This window comes from Morchella importuna (assembly GCF_003444635.1).
Source record: "Morchella importuna strain M04M26 chromosome Unknown Morimp01GS004, whole genome shotgun sequence".
Taxonomy (NCBI): Eukaryota; Fungi; Ascomycota; class Pezizomycetes; order Pezizales; family Morchellaceae; genus Morchella; species Morchella importuna.
Window position 1 is genome coordinate 216,952 of NW_025763401.1, and position 8,064 is coordinate 225,015.

Sequence of the window (8,064 nt, forward strand, 5' to 3'; positions counted from 1 at the left end):
CCAAAAGAGGACGTTATAGCGAAAGGGTTTCAGTGATAATGGTAGTTTTGGGTAGATGCAGTTGTAGTTGTGTACTAACTACTCTAGCGGCCGGATTGAAGCCGCTGATCAGACAAAAAGGTAGTTGATCTGAATACTGCAAAAACGTGAGCTCAGTCGTTGCCAAATCATTCACCACAGTTCTTTGAGCGGCTTCAAACCGGCCGCGTGAGAGGTGCTAGACTGGGTCGCGTAAAGACAAGTATTATTAGTCATTGTATATTAGTAAATCTCATGATGAGAGACATACTGAACCATAATATCTTTATACACCGTTCATCGGATGAGATAGCGTGACTTAGTGTTGTTTGGAACCAAGTCAAATTCGCGTCTATCTGATCACAGTAGCCGTGCTGGTACACGTATGGTTAAGAGCTGAGTAGTTCATTGCAATCACTTTCGCCCTTGTTGAATAACTACATGCATGGGGTTACGCTTTAGTATTTTTTGTGCGATTCTACTCGCGCGTTAATTAAGTCGTGAGAGATTTTGTGAGGTCGTTGCTACCAAGAATTCTCAGATATTCACAGTTTGCGGCCAAACTTCTCTTGGGAACTGTCGCTTTCTGCATCGGACGCATCGGACAGTTGTCAGAGCTGACTTTACACCAGAGCACTCAGCTATCTTTAGCGCCGAGTATGTACCGCCATAACTCGAAAAATTGGCTAGCTTCCAGAGATCAAAATTACTTGTATGGGAAACTTCTGATGCAGATCGATGCCATTCAACCAATCACTCGAGTGATAATCCCTGGCCGGAGATAGCCAATTTTTCGAGTTTTGGCGGTACTCGTTTACCACGAAAAGAACCAGAAAATGCAAGTGACGGAAACAGGGATAGTTTGTATGAGAGATCACCGCCACTCTACACAAATAATCCTTGCCTTGAGCAACTGCATTTTCTGGTTCTTTTCGTGGTAAACAAGTACTACGGTGTCGGACAGCCAAAACCAGCCGGCCAGAGCAACCACCGACTCCCCTTCGCCCCATCGACTTTCAACAACGCAACACTTGTCCAAAAATAATGTTCTTTTGTAAAATGGGTCTAATCATGGTTGTAAACATCCCCATAAAATGGGATTTAAAATAATTAAGAACTGGCTGCACTATGACCTCTCAAACATTTGGTGCAATCTGCCTGAAAAAAACATAGGTGTGAAATAATAACTTTAATAGCTTTATGCCAAGGCGGCCACATTAATTGGGATAATTCTTACCCTATTGGGATGATTAGATGATTATTATTACCCGATTAGGACTAGTTTCTGGCTTGAAAAGAACATGAGGGTTGATTTTGACTGTCCGGCGCTGTACTCGTTTACCACGAAAAGAACCAGTTGCTCAGGGCAAGGATTATTTGTATGGGGTGGCGGTGATCTCTCATACAAATCATTACTGTTTCCGTCACTTGCATTTTTTGGTTCTTACCCTGGTATACCTCTAGCTCTGCAGTTGATAAATTGACTTTCCTATATAAGCTTCATTGTGTTTTTGCGCCCATCATCCCATTAATTTTGATCATATACCGAATTTGAAGCCGGGTAAATATCATTTTTTGAGTACAAGACATTATATATCACTGTACTCGAGCTCTTGGAAGCATTATATGTTAATTTAGGTGGGTGTTTGTATAGCTGGGGATCGCGCGTTTCTGTACGTGCGATATTGACTTCTGTGCCGACTACATGTAGTTGAAATATATGTAATGGAAAGCTAGATTTTCCCAACTGTACATACATGTATACATGCATGTTTTAAATGAGTATTACTTTGGTATCAACTAGATATATTTAAATTTTCTGAAATTTTCTAACTTTGTATGATATAATTATGTAACTAATTAGTTATCTACGTATTAGATAAAGGTGGCCGCTATTGCTAGTCAATCGATCTACCAGTCACCTCAAGAGAATTGGCCAATTAGGCCAAACTTATGGCATAGAAGAGTTGATTTTATATAATCCACCGTATGTGATTAGAAAAACCGGATTATTCCGGCAATTTAACTCTCTCATTTTGAATAGCTTTAGATTCTTAAATACACTGAGGGCTTTTGTAATATAGCGTCGGAACAAGTTTTAAGCCCTGTGGACGACGTGGTTTAATTGGCTGATATCATTTGATATCTACATATATATATGCTGCACATGATGTGCATGATCATCGAGTAACGTATGTAACTGCTACACTACGAGTCACGAAATCCTAGCTTAAGCAGGGTAACAACGGCCGGAGAGAGCCTGACACACTGCCAATCAGATCGTGAGCAAAATATTAAAAGGGGTGCTGGGGGTGAATCTCTTTAAACATAGCCGTCAATTTTATGGAACCCCCCGCCAAATATTTACCCTGAATCGCAGGTGTAAACTCGACGACCCCCCCGGTTTTAGCATCATATTACGGTTTCACACAGTCGACTGAATTCGAATCCTTACGTATACAGTTGCCCAGCTATATACTTGTAGTCATACGCTGCCTAGCCAAGTAGCTAGGAAGCTCTCTCTCTCTGGACGTACGTACGTCTCCCAGCTTGGTCGGCTCGGCCGCCTCTTGGAATAAGATTCGCCGCCACCGGCACCTACTAATTCATCGATCGAATCAATAGCAACGATATACAAAAGCTTACTAGCGCCATCAGCTCTGCGTTTAGTTTAAGCGGGCTAATTAGCCATTTTGAATTATATATTTGTCGTTGATTTATACCCGCCAAGCAATCACAAACATGAACGACGCAAACCGTGCGATTCTGATAATCATCTTGTTTCTCAAGTTTGTTTTCTTCGCAATAACATTTGCGATGGCAACACCTCGAGACGACTCCCGATGCAGGTAGCGGTCTCCGTTGAAATTCGATGCTCCAGTATCCCCCCACATCGCTAACCCATATTATCTATTAGTTTAAATCAACTGCCCGCGGTCTTATGTCTAGTAATCTGCGGTATAGTTCCTGCCGTCTTCTTAATTCGAAAACATTCGGAAAGACGGCGGATATGCATATGTCTGGGCATCTTAAGTGTTAGTATATGGTACAGTGCATTTATTATCAATGCGTTGAGCTGGGATAAGAGTGGTTATGTTTGCATTTCACAGGTTGCACTAAATACGTAAGTTGATCAAGTATTCGCACGAGAAGCAAGGCTAACTGGGATCATTAAGGTGCTTCTCTGTGTCCTTTTTAGGGTATGCATGGAATATCTACCATTAACTAAAGGGGTGGATGTGACCGTGATTTTTATTGTTGCCATATTGGGTGATCGAGTACTAATAATAGAAATTTTTATCTTCTATTCTCGTGGCTAATGTGTCCCGGGTCCGGAAGTAATGTTGTACATATAGAAAGGTTTCACGATTGTCATATCACAATGCAATGGCGAGCCAGCTAACGTTGGGATATGTAGTTTTGACGGCTGTCTTTCCTTGCCAATTTCTTATACTATATAAACTATGGAATTTCTCTTCGTGCCTTCTTAATTAAACGCCGCATAACTAATGTTTATTTCAAGATCTCAATGCGAACACTACCAGGTGGAAGCTGACTGTTGACATTGTTATTATTCCAATAAACCTATCGCAGGAGTACTTCGAATTAGCAACTTCATCAGTTATTCACACAAATCAAGACACAACTCACCCTCCAAGCTCCCGGCTTTGACGTATCAGGAGCCATAAGGAAATTACTCGAAGCATTAGGACCAGCACCCGGAAGATCATATACCAAGTACTGTCCTGAGCATTGTCCGCAGACTAGCCACCTGAAACTGAAGTACTTCCACAGCACATTCGGTGACTTTGTCGGGCCATCAGCCAACCAATCGTTAGATTAACAGGCACAGGAGGAATACATACCCTGACACGGGTGACAAAATGAAAAGTATACAGTCCGTTTGTTGCGCCAGGAATCAGAGCAGCATATGCAGCAGATTCCTTCTGTCTAATCATTCCGGGGGCATTTTGATCGAAATACTACATGTAACCCAGATCAGTTGACGTCGGCCACATCGCGAAGGACCTCAAGTATGTAATTACCACATCAAATCCCTCGGGGTTTTGAGTAAGATTGTAGAAGACGCCTCCAAAATTTAGTTCAATAGTCCCCTCGAAATGGGGTTGTGCCCTCCAGTGGTTCCAAACGCGTAGCTTGAAGTAGGGAGTTGGGGTGGGTGTAGGTTTCGTGGTTGTCGTGGTGGTAGACACACCATAATCTTGGGCTACTGGTTCTGGGAGGGCCTCGGAGGCGCTGGGGAGGGCCCAAAAGAGAATCTGGAGGAGAAGAAACGATAGGAGCTTGTTTATTCCCATCATGGCTAATTGAATTGACTTGTAGTTATGTCGAATCGAATGTATGGTGATGACGATAGTGAAGGGCTGGAGAAGACAATAATGGAATTGGAAGTCTAGTATTTATATTAAAATCGAAGATTGAGGTTGAAGGTACCTATCTGGATTTACTGTCACTACCCTCGGAGAATATCATTTAAAGTTGGTCACCGCCATACATCTGCTCTGCTGTGTGAGCACGTTGTTACATTGCTTACTGTCTTAGGTTTTCGTGCTAAGTATCCATAGGTACACAAGATTGCTGTAACCCGCTAATTTTGGCCAATAGGAAAGGTTATACTTAGAAAATCTAAATATATCTTATAACCTTCCCGTCCCGTATTAAAGAGTCCTTGTGATTGAACCGAATTGAATGGAAATCTGGACTTGTGGAACCAGCTAAGAAGTATTCGATATCACGTACTCGAGAAGTCAGTTCTAAAGGGGTCATGGAATTGCACTTTGTGCCAAGGTTTGGGAGTGCAGTATTGATTCTATGGGTCAAGATCCAAAGCCAAAAAAGAGAGGGGAAAGCTTCAACCCAATTGATACACAAATCCTAAAATAATGTGCTGATTGAACTAAGATGTATGTACAGCCACTCGTCAAAAGTGTTCGTGATACAGTTTTAATGTCAGTGCACAGTGTGGCGCACCCGTAATACTGATGTTATTAAAGTTGAGATTTAAAACAACGAAAAATATATAATATAGTTCGTGGCTATATATAAAAAGAAGATAGGTCATTGATCGTATTCTTCATTAATCTGGGTGCCATTGGTCACTGGGAAAGTCTTCTCTTGGGGTGTTCTTGATGGTCCGCCGCAGTTACATATGGAGAAATGTCTCACTCTGAAATCGGAATCACGAACACTTTTGCAGAGTGGCTGTATAAATGGTTTAGGAAGGTCCACGGCTCAGCATAGGCTAGGCCATGGCATATATTTCTCTATTTATGAAATATTGAGACGATTCCATGTGTTCGTCCATAGATCTAGGATCAAGGTATATGAGGAGTTTTTTTGATGTGTCCAACCTTTGCTGCATTGTTGGTATTGGTCATCTATTAATATGACCTAGGTCTAGAATAATTGGATCTTCCTTCGAGTGACCACACGTGATCCATGTTTAATGTGGCCGCTTATGACCACGGGTCTAGACCGTTGAATTAGGTCCCCAGAGTAGAATCATCGGAAGTATTGATTTACAACTTTATATAGCGTGTACAAAGTATATTTATCTCCTGAGTGCTTAGCACGATTGAAATGATATCACCGCCACGTGTACGGTCACCCGTATACGAGGAATGTTTCAGTCTAAGTCTTCCTTAGTATTCGAGCGAAATGGCAGATGAATATATGAACATAACTCAATCTAGTTCACAGAACTCTTCCCATCACTCATACTTCCATAGACCACGTTTCAATGTGTGAGAGACAAAAGACATACACCGCGGCGCTCATAGCTAGATATCAATCTCAGATAATATTGATGCTGTGTGTTCGATCATATAAAGGAAGCCGAGTTTTGTCGAGAAATCCATGATTTGAGAACGAATGACAGTGTCTTATCAAGGGCCCGAGTAGTTTAATTCGTTTTATCCTGGAAAACATCACACTTTTGAATTATATATATATACGATATCCTTCATGAACCATTAAATGCCAATTACCTTTGCCTTTACCTTCCTGAACTTCTCTAACTCCTCCTTCTCCTGCTCACTCATAACTACGTCCTGTCCCATATATATTCTCTCTGAACCCAGTCTCGCAAGTTCCGGCTTCGCCCCTTTCCCAAACAACCTAAACTGCGCCGAGCCCGGCATCCCAAGATAAACAGCTTTCATAACATTAAAACCTTTAATAAGTCCAAATGTCTTGATGAATCTCCATGGTGTAATCCCGGTACCAAGGTCGTTAGAGAGACTATCCATGTAAGGGAGGTAGTCAACTTGTATTGTGTGTCGTGCACTCGCAACGTATCTTTTTTTGAGATTATCTTTATATTGGTCGGCAAGCTTTTGCATTTCCTCCGCTGGAGGCAAGGAAATTTCTCCATGAATGACAGAAGTTGCCCAGCGGGATTGTAGCTCACTGGTGGGCATTATGGCACCACTACGGGGATTAGTATCTTTCTCCAGACTACTTTTATCAACCTGTGACGGGACCGAAGAAAAACTGAGCTTACAGTGGCTGAACTAGCCCAATAAAAAACAAGGTCGGGTATTTAGGTGGTGTAACCATACGATGTAGGTTGACCCAATTTGTAGTATCATTCTGTGACATGTATATTTCATCGGCCAGGAAAGGAAATGTAACCTTAAGATATACACGATTAGCTTGCAATTGGGGCAAACTTTAATAGTGACCCCAACGGCATTGAGTTCATCCGGAGGTATGATAGTGGTCCTTACCTTGTAACCAGTGCAAGCAACGACTTTGCTTAATGGCTCGATTCTTTCCCCATTGGTAAGCTCAATCCCTCTATCAGTGAAACGTGAGATTTCTGCGCGGTGGGGCTTGATTGTACCCGTCCTAATCCGCTCGAATAAGTCAGAGCGAACTATATTCAATTATTAGCAAGAAAGCAACGCATATTAATGTTGGAAGCATCTTACTTGTAGGATGGGCCTGTAGAATGTCATGCTTAGGCTTGAGAGCAGGTGGAATAGAACCTAAAGTCACAGTAAAGACAAATTGCAAGAATAGTGCAGCAAAGAATCTCGGAAGTATTGCCATGAAAGCCCGACCTAAGTAGTCAATACTCAGATTTACAATAATAAATAATGTGTACCCCAATATGATGGTATAACTAACGGATTAGAGTCTCATATGCTTGACCACATATCAGCCGTGGGAAAACCCAAGCGCCAGAGCGTGTTATTAAATGCAAATCGTTCGCAATAGTACTGAGGTCGGAGCTTATATCGACACCTATGTAACATTAATATCGATACCCATGCACGTGTCATAAAATAAGCGCAATCAGGGACAAACCAGAGTTTCCAATTCCAACAACAGCCACATTTTCCCCAATATATGGCGCTGGATCTCTGTAAGAATGGCTGTGTATCAATTCACCGCCGTTCATCTTGAAATCTTCGACGCCCTCCCAGTCTGGAATATTCGGCGTGGAATGATGGCCAGTGCAAACGAATACCGCATCAAAGACCTCTTCAGTGATAATTCCGTCATCTTGTCTTGTCTGAACAAGCCATTTATTGTCATGGATTGGAGTGATAGACAGGACTCGGTGGCGGAAACGAATAAATGGATATAAGCCAAAAAATTCCGCATAAGCTTCGAAGTACTTCTGCACATGTCGATGATGCTATATTCATGTTTCTTATTTAGCACCACGAAGATAATAAAAGGTAGCTAAAGAGGTGGATTACCGGGAAGGTTGGGTATATCTTTGGGTCCATGGGGAAATCACTCATGTTCATGACGTTTGTTGACGTGTTGATCACAATACTGCGATAGATTGATGAAACAACCTCGCCTGTTTGTGGATCGGGCTCAGTGTACCGCCATTGGCCTGCATCATTGAATATCAAGTTAAACAGTAGATCGAGTATCGTGCGTACAAAACGTACCTCCTATGTGGCCCTGAGCCTCAAAGCAAACTGGTTCAATATTATCTTCAAGGCACTGTTTGGTCGAAACCAATCCAGATATACCAGCCCCGATGATTGCTGCTCGGATAGTCAT

At 42.1% G+C, this 8,064-nt stretch overlaps 3 protein-coding genes across 3 annotated transcripts; 1 reads left to right on the plus strand and 2 right to left on the minus strand.

Moving 5' to 3' along the window:
- Positions 1–2,760: 2,760 nt before the first annotated feature.
- On the plus strand, positions 2,761–3,442 carry LAJ45_02200 (uncharacterized protein; the record flags this gene model as incomplete). Its single annotated transcript, XM_046111792.1, has 5 exons — positions 2,761–2,867; positions 2,936–3,142; positions 3,195–3,218; positions 3,375–3,378; positions 3,437–3,442. The coding sequence occupies 5 exons, from the start codon at positions 2,761–2,763 to the stop codon at positions 3,440–3,442; spliced, it is 348 nt and encodes a 115-aa protein (XP_045974692.1).
- Positions 3,443–3,531: 89 nt separating this feature from the next.
- On the minus strand, positions 3,532–4,340 carry LAJ45_02201 (uncharacterized protein; the record flags this gene model as incomplete). Its single annotated transcript, XM_046111793.1, has 4 exons — positions 3,532–3,603; positions 3,670–3,825; positions 3,885–4,001; positions 4,065–4,340. 4 exons carry the CDS (start codon positions 4,338–4,340, stop codon positions 3,532–3,534), a joined length of 621 nt encoding a protein of 206 aa, XP_045974693.1.
- Positions 4,341–5,941: 1,601 nt separating this feature from the next.
- Positions 5,942–8,064, minus strand: LAJ45_02202 (uncharacterized protein; the record flags this gene model as incomplete). The annotated part of the gene is made up of 9 exons (XM_046111794.1): positions 5,942–5,971; positions 6,027–6,468; positions 6,542–6,672; positions 6,768–6,916; positions 6,972–7,103; positions 7,171–7,287; positions 7,351–7,684; positions 7,749–7,891; positions 7,950–8,064. 9 exons carry the CDS (start codon positions 8,062–8,064, stop codon positions 5,942–5,944), a joined length of 1,593 nt encoding a protein of 530 aa, XP_045974694.1.